The sequence below is a fragment of the Crocodylus siamensis genome, chromosome 13, assembly GCF_052110815.1.
Source record: "Crocodylus siamensis isolate JL-2025a chromosome 13, ASM5211081v1, whole genome shotgun sequence".
NCBI classification, from domain to species: domain Eukaryota; kingdom Metazoa; phylum Chordata; order Crocodylia; family Crocodylidae; genus Crocodylus; species Crocodylus siamensis.
Genome location: NC_143407.1, coordinates 8695072 through 8710706, shown reverse-complemented (window position 1 = coordinate 8710706; position 15635 = coordinate 8695072). Strand labels below are relative to the sequence as shown.

The 15635-nt window shown below is 49.1% G+C and overlaps 2 protein-coding genes across 10 annotated transcripts in view; one reads left to right on the top strand and one right to left on the bottom strand.

Moving 5' to 3' along the window:
* Positions 1 to 274: 274 nt before the first annotated feature.
* TCP11 (t-complex 11) lies at positions 275 to 12968 on the top strand. Of its 8 annotated transcripts, none has more exons than XM_090026124.1 (10): positions 275 to 394; positions 1001 to 1133; positions 2905 to 3037; positions 4622 to 4742; positions 5775 to 5995; positions 7664 to 7800; positions 8337 to 8557; positions 9013 to 9197; positions 9662 to 9825; positions 11064 to 12968. In XM_090026124.1, exons 2-10 carry the CDS (start codon positions 1007 to 1009, stop codon positions 11294 to 11296), a joined length of 1542 nt encoding a protein of 513 aa, XP_089882250.1. In that variant the 5' UTR covers positions 275 to 394; positions 1001 to 1006; the 3' UTR covers positions 11297 to 12968. The 8 variants fall into 8 exon arrangements, with proteins under 8 accessions (XP_089882250.1, XP_089882243.1, XP_089882242.1 ...); XM_090026117.1 differs by lacking the exon at positions 275 to 394 and adding an exon at positions 10281 to 10323 and having other exon boundaries at positions 543 to 1133; positions 11064 to 11258; XM_090026116.1 differs by lacking the exon at positions 275 to 394 and having other exon boundaries at positions 546 to 1043.
* A 135-nt stretch (positions 12969 to 13103) lies between these two features.
* Positions 13104 to 15635, bottom strand: part of ANKS1A (ankyrin repeat and sterile alpha motif domain containing 1A) — a 155025-nt gene continuing 152493 nt past the window's right edge. For both annotated transcript variants that reach the window (XR_016438972.1, XR_016438973.1), the window contains one exon: positions 13104 to 15630. The gene's annotated coding sequence lies outside the window, so the exon portion shown is untranslated. The remainder of the gene's footprint in view (positions 15631 to 15635) is intronic.

Below are 15635 nucleotides of genomic sequence, written 5' to 3'. Positions count from 1 at the left end.
CGATTCGATTGGTTCGGTCCGGGCAGCAACATGTTATCGGCCCAGCTGTGGAACAGACCATTTGCCAAAGACGTGGGGGGTGGGGCGCGTTAGGTAGCCTCGGGAAAGGGGGCTCCGAGGCGGCCACGGCAGCTCACAAGCTCCATAGCGCTGCGAAGCGGGAGGGTCTGTGCGATGGGAGGTGGTTTGGCCTTGCCGGGGCCGCACGAAGCCGCTGAAGGCCTGAGCAGCGGAGCACTGTCCCCCCCCCCCGCGGGCATACTTGGTTCAGCCCAGTTCGAAGCCGGCGCGGGCCGAGGAGCCGCCGGACCAACGGCGCCCGCGGGCGGAGACACCGGCGAGAGCCCCGGCTGCTGGGCTCCGGGCACAACGCGCCGCCGAGGGAGCAGGCCCGGTATCGTCGCCCGCCCGCCCTGCCTACCGGGGACCCCCCCCCACACTTTCGTTGGTCTCGTCCTGCCCCCCAGCCCCGCCTGCTTTGAGCTCTTCCCCCCCTTCGGTCTCTTCCTAGGACCCACCCCCACTTACCTTGGTATCGTCCTCCCCCCCGCCTGTTTTGGTCTCTTCTTGGGGACGCCCCTTACCTCAATCTTTTCCTGGGGACCCCCTCCCTATCAGCTTGGTATCTTCCTGTGTGCCTCCCCCTCGCGCTTGCTTTGGTCTTTTCCTGGTGGCCGTCCGCACCTCGCTAACTTTTGTATCGTCCTGGGACCCCACTGGGACCTTGGTCTCTTTTGGGGGACCCCCCACTTGCTTCGGTATGGTCCTGGGAACCTCCCCCACACTTGGCAGCATCCTGCCTGCCTGCTTTGGTCTCTTCCTGGGACCCCCCCCTTACTTTGGTATCATCCTGGGACCTATGTGCCCCCCCACAGCTACTTGGACTCTTCTTGCCCAGGCACCCCCCGAGGCTCCCTGCCTGGCCCCCTCCCAGTCCAGACCTGGGGCGCGGTTGTGCTGCCCGCCAGCCTTGGCCAAGCCCTCTCCTCCCCGTCTCCAGGACAGGATGGCGACCCCTGGGGAGAAGACGCCCCTCGGCAACGGTGAGGACCCCGAGGTGCCCTGCAGCCCTGGGAAGGCCCGGCAGCCGGAGGAGACCCAGCACGGAGATGTGCCCAGCCTCTGCCCACCCTGTAGGTCCCGCTCTACGCATGCCAGCAGCGTCAGGGCCTTCGAGGCCTGCATCACCCAGCCCATTGCAAGCAGCAGCGGAACAAGGCACTGCTGAGGGGAAGGGCCCAGCTCTGCGCACGGTGCAGCATGCATAAGCCCTGCTCCAGGGCTCACTCAGCACAGGGTGGACTGGCTGCGTGCTGCCTGCAGGGCTGGCCTGGATTGAACCCCAGGCTGTGTGCATGTACAAGGCCACGCTGGCCGGGCACCCCATGCACTACGTGCAGAGTGAGTCCTGGAGCAGGGCTGCCAGGGGCTGCACGTGAGGTTGGACCGGCTACACGCAACACGAGGCTGATGGCGCACGCTGCATAGGGCTCTGCCAGGCTGGCCTCGCATGCTGGCCCTGGCATGGCCCAATCTGGAGCAGCCCCAGAGCCAGCGCACAGGACCAAGCTGGTACAGGCACCACCTGCATCACACCCTGGACCAACCTCAGACTGTGTGTAATGTCACCCCTGGTGCGGGGTCCATCCTGTGCACCAGACTGGCTTTGCATGCCACACGAGTCAGTCCGAGACCCACGGCCCAGATCATACAGTTGTATAGGCCAGATCCGACCTGCAGCCCAGACATTCAGCACCCCTGCCCGAACCGTTCCTGGCCCATTGTTGGCCAGGGCGTGACAGAATCTAGGATCCACTAAACTGGGAGTCACACAGGACATGGGCCTGGGCATCAAGGGTAGGCAGTGTGGCTAGAGAACAGAAAGTGTAAAGTCCGCTCCGTGCTGTGCTCACGTCTTCCATCTGGTGCTTGGGAATCCAAGCTGGACTTCGCACCCCAAGGGGAAAGAGCTGCTGTGGCATTCTGGAAAAACACCAGAGATCCAAGCCCTTGGGGTTGGTGAGCAAGCACTGGGTGGGCTTAATTGGAAGGTTAGAATCCAAATCATCTGCTTTTTCAGTAGTCACAAGGTGTCGCTCTTTCTTCACCGTGGCACAAGTCAAAATGTATCCCCTTGGTCTGAGGGAAAGAGCTTGTACCAAAGATGTGACTCTAGGTTATTTCACAGCTTGAATTCTCAGATGACCTGGATCTTATTTTGTGTGTGTAAGGGGCTGGGGGAGGGGAGGCAAAGGTAGCTGATACATCTTGGTTTTCTAGGTATGCATCAACCAATACAGGCAGACCTGACCCTTTGCACTTTCAGCTACTTAGTGAGCAAATTCCCCAGTGAAGGGAACCTCTTGAAAAACAAATCTGAAACGCTTGCTTCTGAGCAAGACAAGTTAACTGACATCAGCTCTTTTATATGACTTTTTATTCAGCTCACTCAAACCAGTGGCTTACACGGTCCGCAGGAACTATTTTAAACAATGTTTGCCATATTGCTGTTATCGACAACCACCCATTACTGAAATTTTAAGTGTGCCAACATTTGCCTCTCATTGAAGTCAGTGAAAGTTTATCTTATGATTTCCGTGAAAAAAAGTTCAGATGTTTAATTTTTAACCATTTAGAAAAATACATTTTAATTGTTTAAATAAAAACTGTCACTTTCCCTTTTTTGTCCATTTCACAGTTCAGTCATCAGCCAAAAGCTTTGTCTGTAATATTCTCAAGGGATTTTTCAACCCCTCTGCTCAAACACATTCATGTTAAATTTCCATTCATATTACACTTATTTTTAGACTCCGTTTTTGTTAAATGTTGGATTTAAGATCATAATTAGTTACGTTCTCTCCAAATGACTTAAGTCTCATTAATTTCTCTTATCCTATTCTGTAGCCAGTCCTCCACAAGCTCTCTCCATGGCAGAACTATTAGAGACTGCTCAAGAGGTGTCCAGAATGACCATTGCACATGAGATTGTGCTGAATCATGACTTCAAGGTACAACAAGTGAACTTTGCGCCAAACAGGTACGTTATGCTTGGTTTTCCTTCTAGCTCGGGACTCAAGCATGGAAAGTTTTGTGGTTGTGACAGAAAGCTGTTAATAGCCTGTGGAATTGGTATTTTTTGGTGTCTCATGGCTTTATGCATCAAGAAAGCCTGAAAAGCTTTTTCCACAGCTTTATATTCATAAACATAAAAACTAAACTTGGCATTTTGTAGCAGAGCACTGGGGTGTGCCTGCTTCTTCAAGGGCACAAGCAGCCTACGGGGGCTAATGAGAGGCTCACCTAACAGGAAGAGGGCTCGTGCTGGAGCTACAGAAGCCCAGAGCCTGAGCTGGTCAGGTAGTCTCTCCCTGGCCACCAAGGTGAGCTCCTGGCAGCAGGCCTCCTGAAGGGACTGGAGTTCATGTAAAAAACCTTGCAGGTCTGAGAAAAGAGGAAGGCTATCTGGGCAGAGGAAGGCAGGGTTTTACAAGCAAGTGGCCTTTATTTTAAACCCACAGAGGATCTGTGTGTCCAAGGAAGGGCTGAGCTGGGCCAGAGAGCCCACAAGCCCAGCAGGGGCTGTTTGCAGGACCAGGGTCCAAGAATTCAGAATAAGACTGTGTAAAGGACCAGGGGGGCTTGTTAGAAATAGACAACATCAATAGGAGAGAACACTTGCAAGGCTTGGGGTGTGGTGTAGCTAAGCAAAGCCACACAATGAGCCCTTAAGGCTACAGGTGCCTGGCAGAGGTATGGACAAGGCCAAGCGGGCCTACTAGCCTAGGGGCACAGGATTGTGATTGAGGGGGCCCAGTGGTAAGGGACACAGGCCCAGGCTCGCTCACAGCCCATAGGCACAACCTTCCTTACACAACCTTCAGTAAGAACAAGGCGTGGCGAGGAAGCGAACAAGGGAAGGCTACATTAGAGCCTGAGCCAGGCAGAGGCCACCGGTGTCACAGCCACCCCCGTGGCTTTGGCCCTGCTACACATTTAGCCCCAATTTCACTGTAGGACAGTGAGGTCACGTATGGACAGTGACCTTTTCTTAAATATTGAAGAAAGGAGAAGAGTTGTTGACTCCTTTACAAAGCGTGCTCATCTCTCTGCACTTTAGTTATAGACTTCCTGCATTCTGCCTGGGACAAGCCACCACCAGAATATCCTTCTCATTGCAAAGCAGATGCCTTGTAGAAAGGTATCCTCTCAATTCTTCTGTAAGGATGAGAGTAGTGGTTTGGGGCACTGAAAGGAGTTACCTGCAACTCTTGCAGATTGGCCAAACATCTGGAGCTGGGTGGGGCTGTCTAGATTTTTGCTACATGGCAAAGGAAGATTAAGTGCATCAGTGTTGGTGAAAGGTTGCTAGGAAGGAGCCCCACTGTGGAAGAGTGCTAAGGTATGTTGCTTCCAGGCAGGAGAAAAGATTCAGGGGTTTATTCTGTATTCCATGTTCTGGATGGTGACTGTACAATCATAGGAAAGGGAGGGAATCATAGGAGGGAAGATCATAGGAAAGGAGGCATCATGGCCCCCTCCACAGCAACAGATAACATCAGCAAGAGATAAATGGCTGATGTTAGTCAGGTATTTGTACCGACCTTCCACCCCCTTTCGGCAGCCTGGAAAGCAGAGTGAAGGAGACATTGCACAAAGCCTTCTGGGACAGCCTGAAAGAACAGCTCTCCACTAGCCCACCAGACTACACACACGCTATCCGGCTGCTGCAGGAAGTCAAAGAGGTGAGTGGCTCCTGAGACAGGACAAACAGCTAATCTAGTCTTTTACTGAAGACCGGTTCTGTGTAGCCCAAACCTCCCTGATTCACTCATAATTGGGGAACACCCAGTCGGGCAGTCCAGAGGGCTAACCCACAGATGGTAGAACAGCGTCTACATTTTCCTTTTCCCCAGTTGCATTTGTTGATGGCTTTGCTAAGAGGATATTGCCCTTTCTTTTTAACACAACACTGACCCCTTCATTTGCTTCATGTAAAACTAAACCTCCGTTTGTTGAATTCAGCGGCACAGTTCCAGTGACTTCAGCCTACATTCCAATTAATTGAGATGGGTCTTCTACCTCTAAGCCCAAATGTGCTGAAATACATGCTTCCTTAATTAAAAATGAATTAGATTATAAAAACCTTGTTTTTACAAGACTTCATACAGAATGAATCCTGGGAGAGATGCATACCAAACAACAAACATAATGTCACCAATGCAAAAAGCTAGCCACATAGTAAAAACATGCCACCAAACTGAGAAAGTACCTTGACAAAAATCCCCCTTACAGTAATATTGATTATGCCCTTCCATGCATAATCTCTGCTAAATATAAAACACCAAAGTTGTATAACAAGATGCCCATTTCATTATACACAAGCATCCATCTTTAGTGTCCAAGCACACGACATACTAAACAAGAAATCAGTATTTAAAACTATCAAAACAGCCAGACCTTCCTCGTAGCATCAAACATTACTTACCTTACTCAGCCCATACTCTCCCAGTCCTGACAGGATACACATCTCCAAAAAACCCTTTAAAGAGCATTACAGGTATAACTGTAATACAGAACAAAAACCGTTCAGTCGGGGAACAATGATTAGTCATTCAGCACTTTGAGCATCCCTAAAGGGAGCAGCTAGGGACAGACATTCCTGGGCCTCCAGACCCACGAAGCCAGCTTGGATTCCTGCTGAGTAACTCTGGGAAGGTAGGGGCGTTGCTCGGTTGCAGTGGAAATCTCCATCTTCATCTCTTCCCTTTGGGCAGACCCTACTGTCACTGCTGCTGCCACGGCAGACCCGCCTGCGGAGCCAGATTGAAGCTGCCCTGGACATGGAGCTGATCAGGCAGGAGGCTGAACATGGGGCACTAGACATTCCCAATCTCACCATGTACATCCTCAGCACAATGGCAATGCTGTGTGCACCCATCAGAGACGAGGAAGTGCAGAGACTGCGAAGCCTGACAGACCCAGTTCAGCTGCTCAGGTGGGCTTGCCATAAACCAGTGTATCCCATACCAGTAGAACAGTGTCTGGGACATCCAGGGCGTCCTGCACAGGACAAGCATCTCAGTAGGACCTTAAAGCACTTTGGACCTCAGCTCGTCCTCCCCAGGGATATTGAATTTTTGCCTGTCAATGAGAAATTGGTGCAAGCTTCTAACACCTAGCTGCTGCTTAGCAGCAAAGGAAGCTCTTTGTGAAATAAATAAGGTTCTGTCCAGTTCCTGGACAATGTCCGTCCCCAGCACAAAACTGCCATTGCAGGTAGCAGAATCACTGATATAGCTGTACCAGAGAGGGAGAGGATGGAATGAATCACAGCACTTGAATTGCCTTCTGCGGAGATTCTAATACAGCCCTATCACTGTATCGTCTGAGCACATCCCAAGTCAGTAAAAGGAGAAATGATCTCACTTTCTTCCATCCTACAGGAAAAATGGTTAAGAAGTTTGTAAGGAGCAGTATGTGCACATGTGTCTCTGCATATCAAGTCAGAGAGATCAGCTGGGCCCAATGGTTTTTTTCTGTTGAGGAAATGAGGTTTCTATTCTAGCCCTGGCTCCCATTTCCTTCACTTACAAGCATCCCCCGCTGGTGCATAGTTTCCCTGTTTCACTCAAATGTAGAGGCTGAGAGGGGTCCCAATTACTTCTCCCCTCTGGTTGTCCCTGGTAGGTCAATGTGGATGCACTGGTGAGTAGCTTGCCCTGCCCCTATCCATGCTGTACCAGTTCTGAGGATAATGCAGTCTAAGGCTCTCAGTTCGGCACTTTGTCCCTTGCCTACACAGAAGTACATCTTAAAAATATCCTTGATCCTGACAAAAAAAAAAAAAAAAAAAAAGAAAAGCTGGTGGGTCATTTGTGGGATTTTGATATTGGGTCCCCCTTCAGTGGTGATGCCCAGAACTGAAGCATGGAACTGTCTGCTCATCTTGGCATTGGTGTCATTTGCCCCTAGCTGGAGCTGGCTCACCGACTCCTCATAAGGCACTTACAGGATCATAGAAAATAGAACTGGAAGCTCTGTAGGGAGGTTGAGTCCATCCCTCTGCCCCAATGCATGTTGTCTTATCTTTGGTGCCCCTTGCTCATCTCATTTTCTGCCTTGGCTTTTTGTCCTGCCTCAGTGGGCTTCTACAGTAGCTTTCTACTTGTCTACTTGAATTAGTTCCTACTTTTCATTCATTGAGGACTTAACTAAGTTGGTCTCTCACTACTCTTCCTACCTTTTGTTTGCACTTGTGTATACTGAGCATTCCCTTGAACTCCTTTTTCTCTTTAGGCTTGCTTCCAAGGCAGTCCTATCCACAAGTTTTCAAGTGTACTGAAGTCTGAAGTCCACAGTCTTTCTCCTGCTGTTCTCCCTCCTCCTCTTCTTAAGGACCGTAACTATCACTTTACAGTCATTGTCACCCAAGTGCTTTCCACTGTCACTTTCTCAGCCAGTTCCTCCCTGTTAGAAAGAAATCTAGAAGAGCCTCCCACTAGTTGCTTTCTTCATTCAGTGCATCAGAAGGGTCCTCACCAGTTTCTAGAAGCTTTCTGGGCGGTCTGTGTCCTGCTCTACAACTCATCCCAATAGAAGTCTGGGGAGATAGGGCCTCCCATTATTCATAACTAGCCTTTTTCTCTCTTCTACTGAATCCCAGAGAGATTTTCAGGGTGCTTGACTTGATGAAAATGGATATGGTGAACTTCACTATCCAGAGTCTCCGTCCCCACCTGCAGGACCGTTCCATCGAGTACGAGCAGAAGAAATTTCAGGAGCTCCTAGACAAGCTGCCTAGTAAGTCTGGGAAAGGGAGAGAAGTGCTGGGGTTTGCTGCTTCACCCTCACATGTACTTTTCCAAGGATTAGCAATCGTGTGGCACAGCAGGAGCCTGGGCAAGAATTAAAATTCCCAAACTACAGCAGGAGAGGGAGGTGCTTGGCTGTCTGTCTGCAGAGGCCTCACACAACCATAGGCTAACTCAATCCTCACTCAAGGATTTCTAGGGTTAGAGCATGAGCTCACCCAAGCTGAGACTTGGCTCGCAATGAGCAGACTGTTTAATCTGCTGCAACTTTTCCCTTCACAAAATGGAGAGAATCCCCATCTCAGAGGGGCTCGTGAGAACCAGGGAATGTGTACAGAGCACTTCACAAAGAAGTGGCAGAATGTTATCAGGCCATATTCACCTCTAGCAAAGTGTTTCTGGAACATGAAAGCAGAGGTTTAATTGCTCCTCTCTGCTGTACTTTGAGCTGTACTGCTGTTAAGAGCTCCATCGTTCACCTGCCCTGTCCAGTCTCTTGCATGCGTCTCTCTAATCCCATTGCAGGCAGCCTGGATCACACAACAGAGTGGCTACGCAAAGCAGCAGCAGACACCTCTGCATCTCCTTCGCTGCCCCCATCCCAGCCTGAGTCCAACATCCCACCTGCCCCATCCCTACAGGGGGCAGTCCACAGGAGTTCAGACCTTCCAAGTCCCACATCTGTGCTAAACCAAGGCTACATGAGTTTGCTCCATTGGGAGCCTGGACAAGAAAAATATCCCGAGGTAGGAGTCGCCTTCTGGTCAGACAGGGAGGGGCTCCGATGCCTTTATGTGGGGGACAGAACTGACTATAAATACAAGCAAAACCCCCCCCAGAACAGACAGGTTCCTAGGCTGCCCCCCTGTCTCAGAGTCAGCAATAGGACTGACGGGGATGAAAATAGCATTTGCTGGATGCACAATCCCTCTGGCAGGGGAGGCATGGCATTCGAGACAGACTTCCCCTCTTGCATCAGCTAGGGTGCTCCCAGCACAAAAGGACCTCCCTGCTGCTGGAGTTTGAGCTTGGTCCGTAATTCAGAACCTTCCCCTTCCTGGATCCCTCCCTTGTAGCTTTAGAAGATAGCAAGGGTGGCCATGGACCTTGCCCTCTGCTTGAGAACTTACCTGCTCAGTGAGCATAGTTCCAGTCTCCGTGCCTGGAAGGGGGATTTGAGCTCCTTCCCCCTTCCCCACAGACACTGTTGATGGATCAAGCTCGGCTGCAGGAAGTACGATCACAGGTGAATCGTCTTACCATCATAGCTGCGGTCCTGCTAGTGACCACTGGCGTGTGTGGAAGCGCCTTGTGCAGCTCACCTGGGTTTGTAGAGAGGCTGAAACGGGTCACAGAGGTCCTCCTGGAAGGGCTCCCTCATACCAGGTGGGTTATTTGAAATGTCTTGTTTGCCAGGAGATGGGCGAGTATGCCATTGACAGCTGGTTATGAGAGAAACTGCTGGACTTAGCTCCAGGACTAGCAGAGCGCCAATCACTAGGCAGATCATCTGCCTTGGGGAGGAGCTGGCCACCCCTTCCAGCTGGGAACCGTTACCCTAGTCTTGGCGATTCACTGGCTGATGAAGAATCAGTGGTGCTGATCTTTTCCTCACGGGAGGGAGCACCAGAGTAGCTTCCTGCCACTGCTGGCTCTTGCCAAAGAGCAGAGGAAGGAGAGCTTGATGGAAGGCACCGAAACAGCATGGCTAGCTGTCCCCCACACAACACATGCCCACAGGCCTGTGGAGAGACCTCCCTGGCTGTACTAATGCTGTGGGACTTGCTTCCTCCCCTGTAACAAACCTAACCGGCAGCCAGCGAGTGTCACAAACCTTTACACAATTCTAGGTTTGAGGAAGCTTTACTGGACATCAGCCATCAAGTATGCCAAGAAGCTAGTCGGACTCTCTCTCAGCTGGGTTGTCCTCCTCTCAGCAGTGACAAAACTGCTTCCCTCAAAGGGCAGATAAAGAGCATTATAGACAAGGACAACGCCGTTCGAAGCGTCATGGGTGAGTCCTGAGCAATGCAAAACTCGCTGGGGATGGAACATTCCTGAGCCAGTACGTCACCACACAGTGATACAGGCCTCATGCATAGGGCCGTAATCTCTGCCCCATGCACGAGGCCTGTATCACTGTACGGTGTCACAACTATCAGAATGGAAGAACGATTCATTTAAAATCGCTGGCTCTGCAAATTGCCACAGGGACTCCGCTTACAACCAAGACAAAGAGGTCTCTCCAGGAAGTTTGCAGCCTTGCACTTGGCAACCCCTTGCCCTATAATGTTGCTCTATTCAAACTATTGACCAAAGGATTTTGCTAGATCAGCTGTTACTTGCTGCTGAACGTGGGTTCCCTGTGGCACTGCCGTACCGCAGGCAGCTGAACACACTGTAGGGGAAATATCCTGGGTCCACAGCTTCTAAGTGTTTTCACATGGGATTCTTGCTTTTATCTATTAGAAAAACCAGGGCAAAGGATTTTTCCACCCGCTGCTTGGTACAGGTGAGTTTGTCTTCCTGGCCTGGTTGGACTCTGCCCCAATTTGTGCTCATTCCCTCCACAGCCAGAGCAGGTGGGATAAGGTGAAGCGCTTTAAAAAGCTGCAGCAGTGGCCTGAGGCGAACCTTGAAGTTCTCAGATAACTCAGCCTGTGCAGTGAGGGTGACGCACCCAACTGCTGTGATAGCACACAGTATTTGAGCCTAAAGTCATGTTACCAAGCAGCCTCTCTCGCTGCAGGGAGCTGAGATAATCAAACGCTGAATTAATACGTTCTCAGTATTAAAGTCACCCCGGACCAGTCACTCCTCTCAGAACCACTGGATACACACTTTGTATAAAGCAATTCTATATGGCAGCTGGCTGGCTGAACCCCAGCTGCATGTTCTCTGGGGGACACATCTGAAACCTCTTTTCCATTTGAAAACATGGCATTATGGCTGTTTAAATTTAATCCCTGGCTCTGGTAGAAGCATAATCTTAAATTCCATATTCTCTGTTGACATTTGGTGGGAAGGGGGGTAAGTGCATTACATTCCTGGTACTACACTCGATCTGAGCCTTCAAGAGGCCGAGAAGCTATGTGAACCATGTGAAAGACCAGAAGCAGGAAAGCATTCTGAGCATGCACCTGTTCTGCAGCACTGAATCCATGTACCAGCCATTGGAAGGGTCGATTCTTTCCTCGCTGGATCACCGTATTAAAATCTGTTCCTATCACACCTTTATTTTGATACCCACAGAGCAACGGATCCATTCGTTCCTCAGCCTCTGCCTGTCTCCTAATGAACAGAATGCTCTCGAGAACTTTCCAAAAGGCCTCGCTCCCATTCAGCAAGAACTGAGGGAAGTCGGCCGCAGGTTTGGCAGTGTGACTCATCACAATAGGCAGGTGTTTGGACCCTACTATTCAGGAATTTTGAAGAAAGTCCTCCTCCCAGAGGTGGAGCCAGAGGCTGGGATCGATTCTTTTTAACCACCTCATAGAAGGCAGTGGGAGCAGGAGGGGGAGAGGGACTCTGGGGCAGTCTCTCAAATCATGCGTTAGCTTATGAAGTCAGTTGCAGCCAACGAAGCAGCTGCCCCGGCTTGGTATAGCAGTAGCCCAAGCACTAGCGCAGCTGGGCCATCATAGCTCTTGGGGAGAATTGCGTAAACAACAATGGCCAATGCACCAGGGCTGTCTGAATAAACCTTTACGCTGCAAAAACAGTCGCCCTCTTTCTTCCCCCCACCCCAACCTGCCATTGCTTCCGTGTTGCTGGAGGTGGTCTCGTCGGCTGGGGAGTGGTGAATTGACATGGCAACACAAAGAGTGGGGTTCTGCAGCCTGCGCAACCTCAGTTCCCCTCCTCCTCCTCAGCTGTTCATTTTTCTATAGGGTTTTACCCTAGGGACAGTATTTGGATTTGACAAAGCAGCTAGATGTACTTACGTTTGCTTGGAAAATCTCACTCGGTTTCACGCTGTCCCTTAAGATTTTGCACAAAGCAAGAACTACTATGGCACTCTGACCTATAAGACTAGTATTTATGCACAGCCATATTTTACTCAGCTTGTGAATGTACTGGGAGCAGAGCCTGAATTGTGACCTGCATTGAAGTGGCTGGATTTTTTTCCATCCACCTGTAGACAAGCTTCTCAACTTTTGATGTTGCAAGTGATAGATCACCACCACCTCCTCTTTGCTAAAGACATACTGTGCCGTCCCAGTGCCAAAGTCTACAAGTGTGACCACTGTTTTGTATGGACCATTTGCTGACAACAATCACAGTGGAGAAGCAAGCAGCTCTGTCCTGTCTCTGGAGCCTTTCAGGCAACAGATAGCTCAGGAGAGGGGGCATCTCAACACGAGAAACTGGTTTGACATTTCCAAAATGAAATACTGCTCATTTTGGGTCCATAAAGCCCTCCGTCTAGGCAAAGCACCAACTAATCCACCCTTGAGAATCATGCAGGGTCTAGGTTATACGCACATTCCTGTATTCAAGGATAATATGCACACGTTACTCTATCGCCAACAAAGAGATGTAGCTTTACCACTTGTCTGGCCTAACTAGGGGGAATGTGAAGAAACAGAATATCAAAAAGAGAACCAACATTTACTTTGTCCCAATAAGGGGAGGAAACCACCCTTATCAAAAAGTCTGACATGGGTCCACTGACAGGTATCAGCAGTCAGACACAGCAAGAGTGCAACTAGCCAGCTGCCACACACACCAAGGAAATGGGTACTCAACAGTACACTGAGTGAGGTGAGTGGAGACAAGTCAAGTTAAAAATGTCATCTTTATCTTGAGCAAAACTGTTACCTGGCAGTATCCTTCATCTCATGCAGCTGAGGTCAAAAGTCAGCATACAAGAGCCAGTGCCCAGCTCCCCACGATTTGCCTACCTGCTGCACAAGTCACCCATCTTCTGGAGAAGGAAGGTAGCATTGCTTTGGATGGGAAATGCAGGTTCCACGCTTGAAAGCTCAGCAAGGAGGGAACCTACAGTTGCCTGCTTGCAGCTGTTTTGCATTGTGTAAGAGCTTTTGCAGAGATGACTGAAAGGCAAATGGAGTAAGTGCAAAGAGGGCTGTCAGGGAAACCAGGAGAAGTCGCTTTCTCCTTTGAACATGACAGAGGATAAAACATTTGCGCTTGTCCGGCCAAAACAACCGTCTGTTGTACGAGGCACCAGACATTCGTGGCGTCACATTCGCATTCCTAGAACGGAGCTCCACGTGTTTAAAGCAAAAGACTTGCATAGCATTCACATCCCAATAACGGAGGCACGCGTGTGTGTCTAAGTTTATTTATTCAGTCTGTTCTAAGTTGTACAATTATGAAAACAACAGAACGACTGCTGGAAGCCCAGGAATATTTACAATCTCGCCTTGTTGTAGTGAGGTCAGTCTATGTTGTTGCACAGATTGGTTATGTTTGGTACCACAAGATGTTTAAAATTCAGACAAAATTTGAACAGATCAACAATTGTATGTACAAGAAAATAAAAGGAAATAATTCAAGTATCAAAATACAGAGACAAAGATTAAATAACATTTGTATTACAAATCAGTCCCACTGCCATACATCACAATTAGCAAAAATGTCTACATTGCAAACTGAACTTGACTGTTCTCTGCCCTGTTGGGGAATCTCAGGTTATTCTTCAAAGGACAAGAAAGAGACGTCTGAGCTAGATCTACCATTGCAAGAGCAGCAAAGTTGCTTCCTTTTAAAAGTGAAATGCTGCAAAGTAATCCCAGATATGCCAATGTGGGATCTAAAAGGGAGTGTGGAGTTGCAGAGTGCTAGTTATCAAATGAACATGTCTTCAACTGATGCAGCTGCTAAGAGAAAATCCTACTGAGGAATGTGAAATGGGTTGGGGATGTAGGGGGAGTGAAAATGCAATTAAGCCTACTTCATTTTCACAGATACAGAAAAAAGGAATGGTCAGAGGTACCATTTGGCGCCTGGTCTGTATGTCACAGCCAGACTCTGGCTGAATTTTTTTTTTTTTTTTTTTTTTAATTAGAAGCACATCTACGAAGATGCTATACAACTCTCTCTAGGGGAGGAAGTTGGGATGCATCTCCACAAAGCACCCAGATCCCAAATGTCCCTTTCTTCTAGGATGAACAGTCCCAAAGCAAGACCAACGACAGAGCTGAACCTCTGACATTAGCATTCTTAGTAGATACAGAATAATAATAATAATAAAAAAGAATAGTGCAGCTTTAATTTGATACACAGTGATCTCTGCCCCCTTGCTACAAAAAAGGACAACAATTAATCTTAGCATCTAGCTAGAGTTCTCAGGCTGGACCCAGACCATATACAAGTGGAGGTCTCTACAATACAATCTGCTCTTTGAAAACAGGAAGAAAGTGAAGCAAAAGGCTTGAAACTACCTTGTTGCAAGTAGGTACTGGAACAGGTGCAGCGCTTAGCATTAAAATCACATTCAGCACCAGAAATTGATGCTGTGAGAAACCCTGTATGAAGGCAAGAGCCGGAATACTGTACAAATGGCAAAGTACCAGGGCAGTGGGAGTCACTACAACTCCTGGAAGAGGCAGGGTCCAGGATGAGAGCCACCAGCAGGCAAGTACCTTGAAAACTGTACCAAACCAAAAGGGAGATGAACGGCCAAAGCTACTGTCACGTCTACCAACTAAGAAAAGGAAGATCTGGCTAGAAAACTGCACTGGGGGCTGCTGGGTCACTGAAGACAACAGCAAATTTGGAGTCTTCATCACCACTTTCGCATCTAGCCAACCTCAAAAGCTCATGCATCAGAAAGAAAGCTCACCCTCCTCCCAGGCAGAGGTTCAATTTGCAATCTCTCCAAACTGACTGTGCGGCCAAACACTGAATATTTACAGTTACATCAGCATGAACTGCCACGTATGTGTAACAAGGAATGTTAGGTTTCCTAAATTCATCAACTTAACGAACGTCTCGACTTCCACCTCCTAATCGTTTGCAGGTCTATGCCCTTGGGATTACAGTTTGCTTCTCTCAGCCTTACCATCAGCTGGGATGAGACTAAATTAAATCCAGATGTTCAGCAGCAACTGGAGTTGAAAGACAAATCATTAGGACGTATCGTTCCAATAAAGCAGCAGGGCACCACATCCTAAACCGTCACGTCTGTCAGAGACCACAGCAACCGTGCAGCACTCCTTGTCTTTCTCTGTTACCACCTCTCCCTGGCAACAAGGTCCAGATGGAGAGAGTACTGCAAAGCTATTTGTTCATATAGTCACAGTCAAAACCACTGTTAAATACTCTGGTAGTCTGAACGAAGCACAAGTACACAGCACCTTCAAAATTGATGCACGGTGTTTGGGACTGTAACACTTTGATTTAGAATCTGCCACCCTTGGGTTGTTCGGATTTACTGTCCCGAACAGGCTGTTTCAGCACAATGCCCAGAACTGAACTCCTTTTTTATTCGTACTCTGAAACCCTGGTTCACTAATTAAATAATGAGCTAGTATCAAAAAGTGCTAAATTACAATCGAATTCATGTTAAAAAATCCAACCCTGCTAGGCATAGCTGCATTTAACAAACGCGGTGGATGCAGGACAGGCTGTAGGAAGGAGCAAGCACCTGTCATTCAGCGTGTTAATGAACCCCTGGGCTGAGCCCTTTTCACCATAAAAACATCAAGTCCTGCAATGCAACAGTTCTCTGTAGCAAGAGCAGGCTTTGTACCATCGGTTACGCTGGGCATCTGCCATTCTAGGGTTACCGATCCTTTGCAGGCCGTTTTACTGAACTACGTCCATCTCCCCACCTCTGGGCTTGGGGTGACTTAA